The sequence below is a fragment of the Lissotriton vulgaris genome, chromosome 6 (genome assembly GCF_964263255.1).
Source record: "Lissotriton vulgaris chromosome 6, aLisVul1.2, whole genome shotgun sequence".
NCBI lineage: Eukaryota > Metazoa > Chordata > Amphibia > Caudata > Salamandridae > Lissotriton > Lissotriton vulgaris.
This window is the reverse complement of record NC_141694.1, coordinates 1252000299-1252020637: the sequence shown is the minus strand read 5'-3', so window position 1 is coordinate 1252020637 and position 20339 is coordinate 1252000299. Positions and strand designations below refer to the sequence as shown.

At 41.4% G+C, this 20339-nt stretch overlaps 1 protein-coding gene across 1 annotated transcript in view; it reads left to right on the top strand.

Moving 5' to 3' along the window:
- The window catches only part of LOC147708705 (uncharacterized), a 389106-nt gene that overhangs the window by 86747 nt on the left and 282020 nt on the right, over window positions 1-20339 (top strand). The window contains exons 2-4 of the mRNA XM_086927355.1: window positions 12537-12663; window positions 16604-16711; window positions 19525-19638. Of these exons, the coding sequence (XP_086783481.1) occupies window positions 12537-12663; window positions 16604-16711; window positions 19525-19638 (349 nt within the window). The remainder of the gene's footprint in view (window positions 1-12536; window positions 12664-16603; window positions 16712-19524; window positions 19639-20339) is intronic.

Sequence of the window (20339 nt, the reverse complement as noted above, 5' to 3'; positions counted from 1 at the left end):
TGTACACCAAACATCTTGTCTTGGCCTAGCCAAGAACAAAGAAATGAAAACACCGTCTATACCAAAGCCAATAGCTGAGAATGCAACTGCAGATAATGAGTTAGACGTGTCACACATTTTAAGTTTCAACAGAACAAATCCTGATTGGAAAAAGTGGTTAATCTGGCCTACAGACACAAATAGCTGTCAAGATAGATTCCTGAATAAAACACAGGGTTTAAAAATGACCAGATTAGACTCAAGATACTCCCAGAGACAACATCCAGGGATTATAACAACATACAGTGTAGGGAAACTCTGCCTAGAATGGCTAACTACATCCACACTGGCTGAAATTAAGCAACACTTGTCTTTATTAAAAGATGGTGCTGATTTGCGCGACTTCATTCTTGGACCACGCAAACAGCGTCAAAAGCGTTTCATAGCGACCAGTATCTATGCTGCTTACAACGAGGCTTGGAAAGTAAAGCAAATTGAAACTGCTGAAAAAATACGAGAAATTGATCGTATTAATTTGGAGAAATCACTTTCTGTAGTAGACAATGGGTTAATGACTCTGTCTTCCAGAATATATTCTTTGGACAATATTGTATCCTCTGCCTTTGATGTGATAGACAGAGATTTGCTAATGTTACAACATGGCCAGTCTCAATTACGCTCTATTATAGAATTAGGCTGGACGCTGCAAAATCTTCGTTCAGGCTATGTGCCTTGGCGTTTAATCAACACAACGTCATTATTTTCCATTTTTAACCTTACTGATAAACAGATCAGTTTGGCACAGAAAGGAGCAGACTATACAATCTTGAGCATCGAGAAACTCGAGAGATTACCATTGACAATGTCAGAGAGCCCTGTCATTGAATGGATAATACACGGAATTATCACAATTCCGATAACAACTTTCCGATTTCATAAATGCCTTGAGTACATACCTGCTGGCCAATATGAACAATTGGGTAAGGGATATGTAAAATCCGAATGGAAATTACCATACACTCATTCTTGCTATAGTGACAGCGACAAAAATGTATTTCTTAGTGGTGACAACTGTAAACACTCACTAAGCGGTATACTTTTGTGTCAGGGTATTAATTTACACGGAGCATGTGATGGAAATTCAAACAACCTTTCATGCCACCAGCTAGTCACACCTGCAACTCAGATAGAGCCCTTCTTTATGCAACTCGCAAACGGGAGTTACATTCTTAGAACGGATCACAGGTGCTGTGGCCTCGCGCCAGGGAAAAGTTATCTAGTACAAGTAACGTCCATGGTCAAATGTTCTATGCAAGCATTGTTTCCGAGTGGGCCTCCAGACATAGTGACTCCCATCTGGCCTCGTCTGAATCTCTATTCTATACGAATTGATACATTAAGCAAAATGAAATCTGTGCTTTTACAGACAACAGTGCCTATAACGTCATCTAAAGAGACGTATGATCTTCTAGTCGCAAGGACGGCTACTGAGGTTCATGACCTTTTATCAACAAATTGCCCCGTGCATTTCGTAGAAATGTTTAGCCAACTCCTTAACATGTCTAGTGCAACAAGCATCCCAGGCATATTTAAGACAGTCTTTACGGGACTGCTAACACCCTTCCAGGCAATTTTGGGAATCTTTCCTAATTTCGTGCACTCCATTTTTGGTGGTATTCCACTATTTTTGGGACTCATCGCAGGGATTCTATTTTTGACCATCCTGCTACGTTATGGCAAGCCTCGGCTCAGACATAGCTCCCATGGGAATGGAAGAGACAATCCTAGCAATGCGCTACAGGGACAGGATAACTAACGTCCTCGGATTGGCCAGGCTAAGAGATCTAAACATGACCTGGTTCCTTTCATTCAGACCGATATGGCAAAATTGCATTTTACCTGTGCTACGGTGTATGCTTTGCGGCGAGGAATGCGTGTTGGACATCTGTCTTTCACTTCCATCAGCAGTACCAATGGACGTCGATACTTTGCTAAGTCCAATAACGGCTCACGCATTGTGTTGTCCCCAGCGGCTACCAATCCTGATGACGGCATTCGTGGAGACTCCTGTACTACAGCCAAGTGGTAACAGTGGAGCGAGTGACAAAAGCAACATCATCCAGGTACAACGTTCTGTGAGCATTGCTGGTCCTGCCTTCGATGACAGCAATCATTCTCACACCTGCCAAGTTTCAGCGCTATCTAACTTGGTTGAACTATCACCTGATTTTGTAGACCAATTCTTTGCGAGCCTGTCTGATACGATGTTCTCACCCATAGAGAAACAATAACTTTTGAGAAGCTTTCCGACACACAGCGTTCCCATGAACTCTGAATTCGGCCTTCAGTTTTGATCAACAAAAAACTGCCAAGTGCTTTGGAAATATATTTTTCTTTGAATTGGACAAATTTTTTTTTAAATATTGACCCTCTCTTTTTGGCACGAACAATTCTTTGCTTAACGTAAAAACTATTCTTAGAGAACAGAAGCTTCACACTTCTATTTCTATACACATCTAGAGACATAACAACATAACACCAGCCTCTAGCACACATGTTATTACAATGCATTTTTATGTGATGATTTATCTCGCATTTCTTCTGTCAGAGATACTTCATGTGTAATACTTTTTGCATAATCGTTCATTGATTTCATATGCAATACCTTTTGAATGGTTACTATGCTTTAAAAAACGTACAGTACCTAAAATCCATGTATTACAAGTACGCCTATTTCGAATGCATTTATGTATTTTGGGGTGGGCAATGTTACACATACATCTAATTGCTTTAGTTTTAGTAATTTTGATGGACATGTAGACGTGGAGTGGGTGTTGCGTGCTTATCTAGGTTCCTGATCGATACTGTGACCTTATGCCCCTATTCGGCTATAAAGCCCTTTATTCCCTATATTGGCATAACCGTTCAAGTACGATTTTCTGAAAAGTCATCTCTGGCCTCACACGAACAGAGCCACATTCCAGCATGACTCTCTGCTACTTCCTTTGCGACCAATTAGTGCAATGACAGAGCAGCAGTCACTATCTGATATTCCTAGATAACACTCCGAGTTCTTCAACAAGATAAAAACTTAGCAAACCTGGAAATCCCCGCTTGCTATGTTTTGATTAGTAATGGAACTCTAATGAGCAACTGATAACTGTCACTTCCTAGTGACATCTTTTATTGACGTCTTATGTCCAGCAAACTTGCGTCAAACCCGGCACCTGTCAGGTATAAATATTACCAACGTTGCCTTAAGCAATGAGCGAACCTGTTGCTGATGCCAGCTGCCTGCATGACCCCGTGTTGGTAAAAACTAGCACTCTGTCGCTGCAGCCTGCTATCCTGTGGTGGTGAAGCTACTGATTACCATTATCGCCGCTACAGCGCGAACTATGGTTCAGTACGCTTGAGGAGCCGTGCAGCCGTCCTCTGCGAAGACATCCAGCCCAGCTGCCCGCGGACGCTGTCACCCCTCCTTCCTCGACGCGCTGAGAGAAGCCGCTGCCTTTCTCGTGCAGAGAAATCCAGTCCCGGCGCTTCCAGTTTACCCTCGCGGGTGACTGGGATATCGAGAGAGACCCCTGAAGGAGATACCAATCCTCCATCATTCTATTCAGAGGTATGGTGTTGACTAAACCCTTAGACGAGAATTCTTGAAACAAACCTTGGCAAAACCAACTTAACTTAAGCTACTTACTTACTCCCCTTCTCACGTGTTAGGCTTAGGTCAGGCACACTGGGGTAGGCTTAGTTAGAAGCACCAGTTGAGTATGTTAGCCTAAATGTATATATGACTGTATATATGTTTTATTACTTTTAACCATTGTATGGCTAAGAAACCATATCAATGCTTTTACAGTTCTATTTCGCAATACTTATCTTACTGTACGTACTTTTTATAATAACAGTTATTGCAATTGTGGCAATACATTTCTCTTGTACGAGAAGAAAGACTGTTCAATAAATGTTAACCTTTATTGATACACGCCCGTCTCTCTATTCTCTACATACTGTGAAAGTAAACTGCACTAGACTGACTGAGTGAAATCTATGTCTATTGTTTCACACGACCCTAGAGATCGACTCTTGATCTGAGGAGCAAAGTTGTCATGTTGCACGGTTGTTGGAAAGCTGAATCCCTTCTTGTCTGTGCCAAGGAAGCTGATCACTTCCTATGCAGAGAAGAAAGTTTCCAGTGACCTCTGAGCTAGTTGGTAACACAACCCAATTAAGTTTAGCATAGTCAGTGGAGGCCTGGAATATCTGCAGTTCCACGTCGATACTACTGTTTATGTTATTCCAATGCGCAGGGCCTAGTGGGAAACTAGGAACTACACTACACGGTAATGTGGCTCCGGTGGGGGATGTTGAGTACCAGTCTGGCTGCAGCGTTTTGAATATTCTGTAGTTTCCTGAGCAGTTTCTGGGTGACGTTTGCCATAGGGGAGTCCGCTGGCAAAGAGTGCGTTGGTGATCGTCCTTCTAGATTCTGTAGGGATCAATCTGAATGTTTTTCAAAGCAGGCGGAGCATGTGGAAGCAGGATAAGGATACTGTGTTGATCTGGCGGTTCATTGTGAGCGATGAGTTCAGTATGATGCCGAGGTTACCTGCGTGTTCTGTGGGAGTGGGGTGGGTTCCCAGTGCTGTGGGTCATCAGGAGTCATCCCAGACTGAGGGGCGGGTCACAGAATGAGTACTTTAGTCTTGTCCGATTTGAGCTTGAGCAGCTATTTTTCATCCAGGTGGCATTGACCTTCATCTCACTTTGAAAGTTGATTCTGGCAACTGTGAGTTTGTTGGTGAGGGGGAGGATCAGCTGGGTGTCGTTGGCGTGAGAGACAATGTCGAGTTCATCTTAGCTGATGATGGCCGTGAGGGGGGGGGGCCATGTAGACGTTGAAGAGGGGGGGGCTCAGGGAGGAGGCCTGGGGCACTCACAGCTGATCGCTGTAGGTTCTGAGAGGAACGGAGGTAGTCTGACTCCTTGTGTTCGGCCGGTTAGGAAGGAGTGAATCCAGTCCTGGGCCTATTTGCGGATGTCGGCATCGTGGAGTCTCGTGTTTAGGGTACGGTGGGAGACGGTATCGAAGGCGGATGCCGCAGTCCAGTAGGATGAGGGCTGTGGTTTCGCCTTGGTTGAGTAAGGATCGGATGTCGTCCGTGGTGGCGAGGAGTGTGGTCTTGCTGCTGTGATTGCTTCGGAAGCCGGATTGGAACATGTCCATGGTGTAAGGGGTTAATGAATTCGCCCGTGTACTTGTGCCACATGGGTAGACACTTGGTGATTGTTTTGGCGATCTGTGAGATTTAGCCTGCATATGAAATAGATTACGCATGAAGGAAGTCTTTGACTTACGTTTTTTCCTATATTTTGGCATTGCCTTTAATATAGCCTCAATTGCACCGTTTTACGACCTTAAGGACGGCCGGTGTTTTTTTCGGTTTAATAGATTTATTCTAAACGTCCTCTTCGATCAATTAAAACACTTCAACAGAGTATTAACGATACTCTTGAAGCCACTACATCAGGTATTTCTTATTTACTCTTGTTTTTTATTCAAATGACTGCCTTAACAAGTTTCATGTGTCGTACCAACGGCGCTCTCTTCCTGTTGGGTTTATACTGTAGGAGAGTAGGATCTACTTCTTATAGTTACCCCCACTTTTTGCTGATGTTTCACTGTGTTCGACTTAGACTTGCTGGGATCCTGCTATCCAGGACCCCAGCCTAGCTGCTTTCTCCTCTTAAATTGATTTCATGTACTTTAGGTACACTCCAGAATGGATTCTGGGGTACCCTTATAAGTCCCTAGTATATGGTATACTATGTACCCAGGGCATAGGACCCCAGAGGCCTCCCAGGAGCTGCGGCATGTATTGTGCCACCCCCGAGAGATCACTCAAACTGACACCACAGGTCTGCTACTGCAGCCTGTGTAAGGTGGTGTATGCACCCCTTACTTAGATATAGGTTCACTATATCTACCTTGTATCACTGCACATATAAACCTATCAGTCACCCCTATGGCAGGCCTTTTCAATCCTGAAGGCAGGGTGCTGGGTTTTGCAGCCTTCGGAACCTATTTTCTGGGGATGTTTGTGATGCGCCAACCATATACTTTTAAGTGCATTATAACCTTGTGGTAAACGCTAACTTTAAAACGGCTGCTTAGAAACATGTTGTGTTTGGTGTCAAACACCTTGGAATCATTCCACCCTCCTAAAAGGACATCTGCGATACACCGGTACACCCGGTACCAGCTTTCTCAACCTGAGCATCACAAAATGGATGCTGCCAGCCACAGACACACGTCTGCCCTCCTGCTGCTGAGATAAGCTCGAGCAGGGGAGGCTGGACAATAGGCTTCCTGACACAGGGAGGTGTAACCACCTCCCACAGAGGCTTTAGTGTACTGGGGCTGGGTGGGTGCACTCTGAGAGTGCTTTTTTGTCTGCAGTGGGGGCACATTTGGTGTCCCTGTGCATAGTCCAATTCAAACCGGCTGCAAGAGCCATTGGCTCCTACACTGGCACGAAACTGGATAAAGGACATGGGTGTAATCACCCCCTCTGTCCTGACCCTCCCATAGGTGGGTCCCCAGAGTTTGTCCCACACCTTCCTTGGGTATAAAGTAGGAACCCCTGACTACAGGACTTTAGATTTTACCTGGACTGAACTCAGCTAAAGAAACCAAGTACTTCGAGGATCTGCATGACACTGGATGACTGAAAAACCTCCCTTGGAGTAAAGGAGTTACTCTCCTGCTAAGCAGGCACCAAAACGCATCTGACCGCTTTCCATCTCTGAAGCTCCTGCGGACTCCGAAGATTTCTGCAACATAGGAGGTGGGTTCCTGAAGTCTCTGAGGTTGAACTGTGCTCTCAGCAATTCTAAGGCCAGTATCCCTCGTGGGGACTGTGCAACCCGAACCCCTGTGCACTGTGCTCTTTTGTAGCAGCATATGCTTTCGGCGACCCCTGAAGCTATGCTTTGGGCTACTTGTAGTCCTGACCCCAAGCAGTGTTTCCACTGAAGATATCCGGCCTACACCTAACAAATGTTCCGTGGACTGGTATTTTGTGATTCATCTCGAGGTCCCTTCGCGATATCTGGTCTGTTGGCCTGTGGGTCCCTGTAAAGGTAACTTTAACTTTTCATGGGCTTTCCTGGTTGTTCCAGACGTTCCCTGACTCTCCATTCCTTGGAGAGTCCCCAGGACCTTGCTAGTCCTCACCGAAGCTGATTTCCTCTGACCACATGGATTACAGTTGCCAAGGCTTGTTGGTGGTCCATCCGGACACTGACTCCCCAGCACTCGACATTCTTTGTGGGACAGCTCACCTCTGGACTTTGGTCATCGTCAATGTGTTCTGGTCCTTGTGGCTGTAGAGTCAAGAATCGCGCCAACTCACCTGAAGCACCCAACATCGGTGGGCATTCGTCTACCAAGCCCCTGGTCACCCTGAAGTACCCAGACTCTGTTCCCTCTGCTTTCAGGTTCTTCTCACCTCGAAACCAGGCTTGGATTCCATCTGACACTTTTCACCTTCCCGGCAGCAGCACTTTTCAGCATCGCCCCATTGAAAACTACAAAGATTCTCGACATCGCTTGACCCTATGCATCCAGCTCTTCTGGGTTAGGTAACACGAGTACTCCGGTGCTCACAAGGGTGCTGGCATTAGAACCTTCTATGTTTAAAAGGGTTTGCTCAAAGTCCTCTCAGAAGTGTCCTTAATCTTTAAAATATCCAACAGCGACTTTCCCATAGAGTTGTATGGAGCTCGCGCCTGTGTTCTCACACCGCAGCCGTCCTCCTTAGGTCCCCTGTGTCACCACCTTGGGGGGTTCCTTGGGGTCCCAGCGATTCTACTCGCTCTAGGCACTGTGTCTAGTCAAGTTGTGGTTGTTATACCACGTTCTTAGTATATGGTTTGGTCTCCCCCCTGGAGCCCACTGTGTATTGTGCTATTTACTGTTGTTCTAGTGGTTTAATATTGTGTGCTTTGTTCTCTAATCTCATGAAGATGTTAGTAGAGAGTGTTTAGTAATAAATACATATATTTTATATATTCCTTGTGTTGTTCTCCTTTCATTTGGTTATTCAGGAGGTCCTGATCTGGTAAAACAAGCTGCTTTACATTCCTTCGAGACTTAGCCTGAAGGCTGCTCTCCATAGCTACCACTAGGATATCTTTCAATAAAGGTTGCCTTTAACCTAATTATCAATAAGGGTTGTTTGGACTGGTACAAGGTGCCCACTTGAATTAGTGGTCAGCTTATACCAGCCCAACTTCTCACATATACTGAATGTGTTCTTTAATTAATTGGACCATGCTAACAGAGCATAACCATTTTTCTCGAAGACACCACAACGGCTGCTTGTAATTTACCTGTGTTCTTAATTTAAATAACAGTTTTGTTAAGTTACATTTGCCGTACTTGCGGCTTTCACCCTGTTTTTTATGCCTCGCAAGAGCCAGCGGATGCGATAGTATGGCGAGACATTTAGTAGCTGGCTTTTAAAAGTGCTACTTTTGCCGGCCAGCAGCTTGCTGTCACGCGCACAAGCACACGCGGCGTGCACAGCTGCCATCTGACTTTTGCGCCGTGCTGCCATATCAGTTTCATGGCCGATCGGCCATTGCTTGTTTTAAATGATCACACTGAGACTCAGTGTGAAACTAGCCAGACCCTTTGCCACACCCCCTGATTTATGGCTGGCTATTTAGACAGACGCATAGCTCATCATTGCAGCTGATTGCTGAAAAGGAATTTCTACTGAACTCTGCGTTATTCTAGGTGGTTTGCCGCCATTGTTTGGGTGATGCCTAGCTCCCAAACTATTGTGGGAGACATCTTGAAAGGGTCTATTCCCTTTTTCAATTATTTGTGGTTTGCTTCTTCACTGCTTTGTTAGTTATATTTCTTTTACCAGTAGATTCTTGCTGTCAGGGGAGCCTGAGAAAGTTTATTTACCATTTTAATTTGTTCAACTGTTTATAAAATATCGCACTGAGTCTCGCTCAGTGCGAACGACCATGCCCTTTGCCATTTCCCCCCGATTCATAACTATTTAGACAGACAAACAGCGCATCCACGCAGCTGGTTGTTGGTTGTTGCAAAATTTCTCCTGACTTTGCTTTCCGTCTAGGTGGCTTGCCAACATTTTTAGGGAGGTGCCAGGCTTCCGCACTAGAGTAGGAGACATCTTGAAAGGGTCTATTCCGTTTTAAAATTATTTTATGTGTTTCTTTCCACACTCTATTAAAATAACCGAGAAGAAATCTTTTAATGGAATGCTTATTTATCGCCCTCCAGGCCCCAATGCCAGTTTCACTTATATATTTAACAGCCTCTTAGAGGCAAACATTTTACTTAATAACTTTACATACTAGATGATTTTAATTTAAACACTCTTACAGGCTCCAGAACATGGAGGCTCTGGAACTAACCCACAAGGTGGTACGGCCCACGAATCAAGGGTGTCACACTCTAGATGGTATTTTTCAAACTGTCCTTCTCTGGGAACAGTCACAATTTTGCCACTTCTGTGGCCCGATCACAGGGCTATTCTTTTTGATATTAGCTTCACTCTTTCTGGCCAAGCATTAGAAAGCCGCCCTAAATTGATCACTTCCCTCCAGTGGCGAAATATAGGAGCAGAAGAGATGGTCAGTTTGCTACAAAGCTCTATTCCTAATTAATCTGAAGATCTTGATATTGAAGTGATGCAATAAACTCTTTGGCTGGATGCAGCTGCTCACTCCTTAGCTCCGATAATAAGGTCACAAATGAAGAGACATAAACGATCTGCACCCTGGTTCTCTGATAAACTTAGAACAGCGAAACAGCATTGTCGTAGACAGTAAAAATATGAAGAGCAAATTATTTAGAGGAGAAACTAATTTATAACAAGCATTTGCAATGCAATAGGTCTCGCATTTACGAGAGTTTTTGCTATTGGCATTGTAAATGACAATGCCTTTTTATTTATGTTATGAAACCCAAAACAAAAATAAAAGGCCTTGTCATTTGCAATGTCGATAGCTCAAACTCTATTGCATTGCAAATGCTTGTTACTGTTCTCCTACACAAACACAAGTTAGCTGTTTTCTACCCACATCTAATTTCTAACACTTTTCATCAGCTGGGCTCTGCTGCTTTGTCGCACTGTGCCCAGATTTTATTTTCAAGCACATTGCTACTTCTGTCACCCTCTGACCAACACATCAGTGCTCGGCAGCACTGAGTGTTTCCTGATCCTAAGGTGCAGGAGTTGCCCATCACTGTCTCCTTCCATCTAAGCAAGTTAACCTGTCATGAGCCCCAAAATACATGACGCCACATTGCCTTCATCCTCTACTCCCTAGGCCATAAGTATCCAACTTGGCAGACAGAATGCTATTGGGTACATTACATATTGGCCTCAACTTCAAAAGGTTATGTAGGAACATGGCCTTACCTGTCTGTCTCCAGTAGGCCATTTACTTTGCTCCTCTGAACTCTCTCAGGGTTCACTGGTATTTGCTGTACAGCTTTAAGACATAAGCAAAGTCAATATCTCTGGCTAAACACTTATAAGGTCCTAAAGGCGAGACCTATTGGCTGTGCCAATGCTTGTTTCATTTGTTTGACAGTTAACACCATACCTTGCTACCATTGGTAGTACAACAGTGTAACGCTTTACATTTGGGGTTCGGTCTGCTACTAATCTCGGCACCAACTCCTTTTCAAGTTGAATCCTTTGTTATGTTTTTGCCCAAATGGTGTACTTTAGACACTGCATGGGTCTTCTACTACATTTCGTTTGCGTACATTTTAGATTATTGAGTAGTCGACTGGCTTCCACATTGCACATATCTTATCATTTGATTATTAATAGCATTTTGACTCCTTTTGTTATTTCTTCTGAGCACATTTATTTATCATTTAATTTTTAATTTGTAATCAGAGCACCAGCTGTTGTAGGGCTACATAAGAAACCATTACAAATTTAAGTCCATTCTTGCGGCTGCCTCATCAATTTGAGGTGGTGGGTGAGGTGTAAGGGGTTAATGCACTCGTCCCTGTACAGCACCCAGGATAATGTGCTGAGAGGTAAACACTTATAAGGTCCCAAAGGCGAGACTGAATGTCTTTTCCAATGCTTGTTGTACTTCTTTTGTTGAGTTCATTAAGGTATCCCAAATTAACAATTATTCCTTTTGATAGCGTGATCACAAACAACCCTCTTGACAAGGTTTGTCTGCAATCACAACAGGAACCTTATTGAAAAAATTCTAGGATGGCTTAGGTGTGTGCCTACAGATTGCCTGTTCCTGTGCTTCACAAAACCTTTCTGTGTACACCATGGCAATGTATGATTTATGTGAGCTTGTATTGTAGAGATTGTGGATTGGTTGGGTTGTGGACATACCAAAATTAAAATATATGTATATTTTATTTTTATTTGTAGAAAGTATTTTCTCATTTATTGGCTTCGTATCTTCACAAAATGAAGTGTAGGGAGACACTTTCCTACACTTTCTTGATTACCCACAAGTTTCACCTGACTGGGTTTTTAAATCATGTTTATAGCATTTTCTAATGTTTCTCTCGGAACGGCAATTTCATTATATCTAGGAGTCACTTAGAATTATCCAAATACCTTGTTAATAACATAACAGTTTGTAAATTGTTACAAAGACTTGCGTCTGTGATTTGTGATTTGACTCAACACTGACATGTTACTTATCTATAATGATTTGTGAATTGCTACAGTCTTGCATTTGTGGTGTGTCAGTTGACTTCATAATTTAAATTGTTTTGCCGCAAAAGTATGTCAAAATCTAGTTCTGTCTGAGTTTTTGGAGAGTCCTAGTATTACTTCTTTATTGACTGTATTAATCTCTGTTAATGTAACATTTAGAAAAGTCTTAAAATCCATCATCATTCTTTGGCTTTCCTATTGTAAGCAGCAACATTTCTAATCTTCTACATCTTATTGCTGCTGTGAGGCATGATGTGTTATTTTTACTACCACATTTTGAATGTTTACTTTAGCACTGGGTCCTTGGATACATGTGCCTTATAAAAAGGAAGTGAATAAGCACCTGGTAGTCCCCTCTCACTTCTATGTGTGACAACTCATTCCAACATGTAAATAACTTGTTAGACATCATCAACTCGATGCAGATTCAACTGCACATAAATCTGAGCTTCTCGTCCTCCTCTTCTCTCCTCTTTTTATGATTGAATGAATAAAATGGATAACTAAAATAAACTTTATTGAAATTATTATTATTATTTGTTTATGTGGCCACGAGGATAACATGTGATGCCTATGAGATAAAATGAGACAATGAGTAAATATTGAATAGAACAGAAGCTCCTGCATAGATGGACTATCCTCCTGCCAACCAATGCTTAGACGCACCCTGAACAAAACCCAAATCTCGACCTGCAGTGGTTCCCTTGTAGATCGAGGGCTTTAAAATTGTGAAGTTTGTACAAATATATTTCACCAGGAGGAGTTACTGAGCATGTTGTGTACAAATTGCTGTTTCAGGGCCCAGTTACATTCTATGATGTTGCAGCTTGTTTCTCTGAAGAGGAGTGGAAGCTTTTACATGAATGGCAAAAGGAACTTTATCAGAACGTGATGAAGGAAATTCACCAAGCCCTGAGTGCCCTCGGTAAACCTGTCTTGTCTTTTTTTTATTATTATTTAAATAATTGTGTGACTTCAGGAGCAAAACTTCCTGACTACTGTTTCAGGAGTAAGAAAATGTGTTTTGATTTAATTCATTAAATTTGTATTCGCACAATCTTTCCTCAGACACAAACTATTTGAAACTTTTAAAACTGTTTGAATTTCGTTTGAAAATATGAAAATAAAAGTCTTATTTAAGACCAGAAATACATTAAACTTACACATCATAGGCTGCAGTAATACACTGTTAACTAATGGGCACAAGAAATGTGTATAATTCTCCTGGCTTGGTTGACTTTGCACAGTTGGTTGTGTTGTAATACTACATTAAATATGGTGGAATGAGAATTTTGGTTTTTATGCCAAAGACAGAATAGGAGAGTAGAGAGTTTACAGAACTCAAATGCCCAGGTTCCTGAGGACTGCAAAAGGTGAGAACAAACTTTCTTTCCTTATACCACACTTTCATTCGGTAATGATGTTGCCAAAAAAAAGCAATGGTCACAAAATGTGTCAAGATAAACACAGTAAGGATTGGTAAAACTGTAAAAAGTGGTGCACAGAAGTGAAGAGGTATGGTAAAATGATCACTCCACATCATTTCTACAAATAAAATCTACCTGTGCCAATTTGCACCCATTTCACAAAAAAGACATGTAAATTGAGCCTGTAATCATTTTAGAAATTGTATGATGCCAGATTCATAGGATTACATTCATATGTTAAGAAAGAAGTAATGAGGGAATCGATACAAACAACACTTACTCTTCCTTGCTCTTACAATCGCCAAACACGATATTGCTCAGCTATGGAAAGGAACCTCCCCACTGACAATAGGGAAGTGGCGAAAGGAACTAGACAAATGCATGGGTGCAGAAATAGCAGTATTTCTGGTGCGGGTTGCCCTCAAAAACACAGAAAAACATGGTCTCGATGGGCTACATACTGGGGCATAGACCTTCCTCCTCTTCATTTGCAAACCCCATGAAAAACAGTTTCCATTGGATGTCATGGGCCATAATGTATGATATATAGTTTTCTTTCTTTGAATATGCATTTGTATCTAAATTTGCTTGCCAATGTGGGCGGGGTGGGAAAGTCTGCGTAAAGCTTAGGGTCTCATTTTCGTTATTTATACAAATAGTACCAGATGATATCAACATGTTTGGTAACTTGTCAGTATCCTGTCTCGAATTGGATTATGTTGGGCAATCGGCCCAGTGGTACTATAAAAAGCTCAAAAAAATATGTTTATAAAAAAAAAGGAAAAAGCAATGGCCATATATTTTTGTATTAAATAAAAACATTTCTTAGAAGAAATCGTAAAGATTAGGTTACCTTATTGTTTCAGAACCGCATTACATTTTGGGGTGAGCAAACACATTCTAGCAAGTTGTGCCTCTTAATATAGCATTTCAAAGCCCTACATTACAGTTGCATTACAGTTATATACTGCTGCCTTCCAATGTGGATGTCATGTCAAATCGTGAATTTACGTTCTTGTTAAAAAATAATATTTGATTAAAACATTTTAAAAGTCATATTTTGGCTTTATTCATGTTACCACATTCTCTTCTGTTCCTACATGAATTGTAGAGTTTTGGAAATGTTTTGTTTCTCTTAATACAAGGTTAGAGCAGTATCTGTTAGGTTCTCTTGCAATGGGGTTAATATAGAGAAACACAATAAATAAATTCAAATAAGCATGACGGAAGAAGCACTTGGAGGCTAGCCTGTGTCTTGACTTGGCACCAGTTTTGCTAGCACCTTATATTGAAGGAGCCCTCCTCAATGTAATCTTAAGCTGCTTGATTGGTCAGTCGCCATCTGATAGATCACATATCCTGCCATGCTGGGACATCCTCTCCAATTAAGGAAACTATTCGAAGAAATCAAAGCCTCAGAGGTTGTGTGCCCATCCTGCAGTTAAAATAAAATATTTTCTAATGGATACATTGTTCTGTACATTCCTAGTCTTGGAAGCTTCCATTGGTGTTGGAAGGACCTGGACGATTTTTAGCAGTGTTTCATACTTGCAGTAAGATCATAATTCTCTCTATACCTTAAGTTGTAAGATGCTGTAGGAAGCCTCAAATGTGTGTGTCCCATGTTAGATGCTGCATAGATTCTTTATCCTGTGGAACATCCCTAAGGCCAGAGCATATATATATGTGACCCAGGATATTGCCTCCTTTACAGTTAATTTATATGTAACCTCAGGGATAGCTTTGCTGTCTGAACCCTTAGCATGTGAGGCCTGTTTAACTTGATGGAAGTGTATTTACTCTATATTAGCTCTGCTCACTAAGGGGTGGATGGTTTTAGGAATTGTGAACTTGTGATGCCTGTATAACCTAAAGATTACTTAAGCTGTCTGAGACCTGAACCTGGGAGATATCAGGAATAGTTATACCTACCTAGCCCTGAAACTGTAAAGTTGGTATGCCTATAAGAAGCCTGAATGTGCAGAATCAATGTACTGTGTAGGATAGCTTTGTTGTCAGATGCATGAGCCTATAAGATCCCTTTAGAATGAATTAGCTGTCTGCTCTGCCTTGTACATGTAGGAGCTGCATAACCTGAGTGTTATCTGTGCTAGCAATTGTCTGTAACTTGAAGAATAACTTTGACACCAGAGGCCTGAGTCTGTAAGGTAGCTTGCTGTCAGATGGCCGGAGCCTTCAAAATCTCTGTAACCCTAGTGAGAGGCCTGATCATCAAGTGATCTGTGTAAGCCTAGGGATAACTTTGCAGTCCACCACCTGTATGTCATATTCAACTTGTGGGATACCTTTGCTGTTTGAGGTCTGTGCCAATGCAATAAATATAACATGAGTGACAGTTTTGAGGCCTCAGCCTATAAGGTCTCTACAATCTGAGGGACAAATACCTGCGGTTGTAACATATGTGTAAGCCGAAGGATATCTTTGCTGTTTGGAGCATGGGCCTGTGAGATCTCTATAGCCAGTTTCATTATTCTTCCATCTCAGACCTTAGCATACTTTGACCCATACAAACTGAAGGGTAGACTTAATGTCCTAAGCCTAAAGATCCATTTAGTTATTGTTTCATGTAGTTGATTGTTTATTGGGTTTCTTTTGAAACCCTGCTCTTTCAAGATACCCTCCCTTAGGCTGGCTCCTTGCTAAGTAACACCCCATGTACTGGCGCTTTTATTGTTGCCAGTTTTTCATTCCCTGGTTAATCTTGTAACTTCTTTGTAGTAAGACTATCAATCACCTCATTCTCTGGCTTTATGAACTGTGGTGAGAAGTTTTCCATTGCATGCATTAGATCTTTCTCTACTGGCAGCTGGGGACTCAAATAACCCAAATATTTGCAGCTCTACCCAAATTATTTAAACGTCCCACCCTGCTTTCAAAGTGTTTAATGGTGGATTGCGTCTTCCGTTACTGTTGTGCTTCATCTAGGGCTATTTGGTGGTTGTAGGAGGATTTAGAGCAATTCTAGAAAGATAAACGTGTCAAAACTGAACTCGTGACCGGTCGTATTTTTCTGCGGTCTTTTGGTGCAAATGGCAGTGCAGTTTTGTCTGACGCAGGGGAAGATTTAACCTGCACCTCTCCTGTCTAATTTACGCAAAGTGCATCACTTTAACAGTTATGGCCTTACAATTCTATTCATCAATATAGGTTTATCTCTACCTTTGGGTCCAGCATACATTGTTCTATGTGGTTTCACTAGCCATGCACCTACAGCACTTCATAGGTGCTATTAACACTCTCCTCTACAATCCAAATTTTGGCAAAAATTAATAATGTTAGTGATTTAATCCATCCGAGTTGTGAGTGAGTTCAGTACTGTCATGCCACATTTTGTCTCAAGGCTGTACATTTGACAGTTATTGTCATTCTGTCGGTAGCTGCAGGCAGAATAATTTGTCTGTTTCCGTTTCATAACAGGTCCACTTATTGCTGACTCGGTCTTTTCCCTGAAAGCTAAAGAAAAGGACACTCTTCCTCCAATGGGCCATGAGGCACCCAAGAGAAGACGTATTGCTCATTCCAAATGTAAGTGTGGTTTGCAGGAGGGTTTCAGAGGGCTCGCACAGACCAGAGCATGTACGGACAGTCATTTGCGGACTCACAGACTTTTAAACACATTAATACTGAAACTGACCAGAAAAGTAATGTTAAGTGTTGTCCCCTCACATCATACAGACTATAATTTCCAATTTGTCTTAGATTACGTATGTGTGAGGTGGGTGAGTTACAGCTAGGAGTTAGAATAGGTACCCCAGATATTCCTTTAGTTTTCTGTCAAAACTAGGGGGAAATATTGGGGTAACAGGGGAGAAATGCTGTAGTTGAAATCTGCTTTAGCATCCGTGTGGTTAATATAAGGGGTATCACATCATAAGTTGCCCCCAGGCCCCACATAGTTGCAATTCCTAATTTATCGTATAGTTTATATGATAAATATGTAGAATATCTTGTTTAGTTTGCATTTCTTCAATCATGAAATTGTTAGTGTAAAGGACGGAGGAAAAACACTGATCTGCACTTTTCTTTCATTCTATCAGAGGCAGGTCATATTTGGGACAGGAGTTTTTTTTTTATTTTAAATAGTTTTTAGAGTCCTTGGCTTATTTATACAGTGTCTGGTGTGTGATGTAACTTCCAAATCCTTCAATGTCTTGAAATGTTTGGCACGTAAACCACACAAAAACATAAATATGGTAAGAACTCATAAAAATTCCTATTAATGCAGTGAGAGGTCTCCTGCCTTTCCTCTAGATTTTCATGTGAAAAGCATACAAAATAATTCGGAATGCAGGGCAGTGTTCTAGTTTGCTGCTTGGACAGAGGGTTAATTGATGTCAGTGAATATGACAAATAATATTAATTCTTATTCAAAGAATAACTAGTTGACAGTCTGAGGATTAGCCTATTTGATTTTCTACATAACTAATACTTTAGATAACCTACTCATCTCTAAGAGGTCTTGTCAATAAACACTACAGCCACTTGCATCAGTTATGAGACTCCTTCACGCACCACACAGGAAGCAAGTGTCGCTAGGTAGAGGTGCCGGTCGCTAGCTGAAGTTTGCAGTTTAGTCAATTATATATAATGTTTACATATAATGACAACTGCAGCCTCTTTTGTCGTGGGCCACTTGCCTTACATTAAAATCTTAAATTTGGAATGTGAGCTGGAAGCAACTTCTTTAACAGGGGCGGTTCCTCCGTTTTAGCGGAGGTGCGTCACCCCATTGAAATGCCCGTAGAGTTGGAAAAATAAAATGGTAATGAAGTTAATTCATTACCATTTTATTTTTTACTACCCCGTCCTGAACGGAGTGTCAGGATGGGGGCGGCCGCTGCTGAATGGCACCAGCAGCTGGGAGGAGGGTGGGCTCCCTTTGCAGTTGTTTATAGTGTGCATGTCTCTTTGGCCGCCGTCTTGCAACAGTCAGCCACACAAGCTCACTTTACACCTCTCTAACCCAGCTGTCTTAAGATTGCAAAAGCCTCTAGTGCTCTTGTGAGCGCCGATAGAGGCCGCTCCCACCAATACTGGCGCTGCTCCACGCTGTGAGAGCTGCACCAGGATTGGTTAAGAGGGTTAGCTGGGGCCTGGGAGTTACAAGGGAAGAAGACGGAGTGAGAACAATGCAGCAGCAACCATGGTATTTACATTTTAATTTTATTTACTTAATTGTTTTAATTTAAAAAAAAACAACCACCCACCACCCATTTGTCCGCTCCTTCACTCGCAGAAGTCGGAAGCCACCACTGCTCTTTAGGTAATGCTGTGCAGGGCACTGCTGGAATGCAATGTTATTCTTCATTGCGCTCAAAGAGAGCTGGGGTGTCCCTGCTTACTCACTTGGGTAATAATTGTAGAGCACTACCCATTGAGCTAGATGGTGATGTTTGGCACATTACCAGGCTATTAGCAACTGCTTGAAGGCACAATATCTAGGTGGTGCCGGTTGATTACTCTCATAATAATGATCAATTTTGGGGAGAGCATAAAAGGTACCCTGGTATGTTGTTTAGGGCAGATGGAAAGCAGAAAAAAGAAAGAATTATGCCAAAGTCATGAACATGGCATATGTGTGCATAAAAAACAGACCGATAAAGAGAAATAGAAAACCATTATACAAATGAGCCAAGAAAAATACCTGGTTGTAAATAAAGAGAACATGATGGTACAATGGAAAGAATGAGATAAGACGTAAAAGAAACACAATCATAAGATATAACAATAATATTGAGCAATAAGAAAGAAGCCAATGGAAACGGAAGTGCAAAACATAGCAGTAGAAATAAATGTTTGAACATAAAATACACTTGTAACATACTTGCACGAACATTCAATGGTTCTTGTTATAAACACTAGTATGGACGCTGGCCTCCATGCTTGAAACAGAAACATTTCCAGGTAGAACTTTCTATTCCCATATTCACAAAGTGTTTCAACTGCAATGTAGAAATGTCAGTTTTGAATTATTACACTTATTAGAAATCTTGAAGTAAATGCAGCTCACTGCAGGATTCTAGGCACACAAGGGATACTTTGGGCTTCTGCCCATTGGCCATATATTAATGTTTGGCTTGTTGACATTAGGAGCGAAGTCGCAGAGCTGAACATATACTTTGTCAGATGAAAGGTGGTTCTTCGTGTCTCATAGTGGTTTATTTTTCCCAAGTTTTATAACGTGCTAACAGTGTTTAAATAATTGAAAACCCAAAATCTATTTTGGGTATCATACAGAAACTAGTACAGCGATACAGCCTAAATGAATATGATGTTACACAGTTTGCTTGATATCAATGTGAGTGTGTTACCCTTGTTTTTTTGTCTTTACATTACAGGTGAGCCGATTGGCAATCCCAGTGTACTATATGAGATGAACATAAAAGAAACCCTTGATCTGAAATGCCCCGAAGACACAGAAGTTCAACAAAAGAATGATCGTCTCAACAAAGGTAAAGAAGAAAAAAAAACTAGGATTTTTTTTTCCGACATTTATATAATGATTTTGTCCTAAGCATTTTGCAATGAAATATATGGTGCACAAAAAGAATAACAACAATGATCACAGCACACACAAATTAGAGTCAGGTTAAAAATACCATAAATAATAGCTCATCTTCTGTCTCTTTTTAATCAAAGCTAGAGATGTTAAAAATACACAACAAAAAGCGAACTCAATTGTTTGAGTGCAGTCCGATAAAAAATTAGTAAAATATAATGCAACAACATAAGTAACCAAAAGGATCAACGAATCAGAACAGTGCCTTTATGAGTGACTGAAAAACATAGCATAGTTTTCTTCAACATTTATAGCCAGTAGCAAAAGTGGATTGACAAGAAAATGTAATGAAATAGGGCAAAGTTAATTATGGATGCTGAACTGTTCATTGAGACAAGATGTAAGATAGAAAGAAGCATTTGCAATGCAATAGGTCTTGCATTACTGAACTTTTGAGCTATTGGCATTGCTAATGATAATACAACGGCATAGCTCAAACTTTCAGTAATGCATGAGCTACTGCATTGCAAATGTTTTTATTTATTTATTAAGCAATCGGGGCACCCACGCTTTAGCTAAAGCACAAGTACAATGATCGTTAAAAAATAGAAAACAAAGGCGTTCAGATGGATTGTTTTTTATTTATTTACTTTT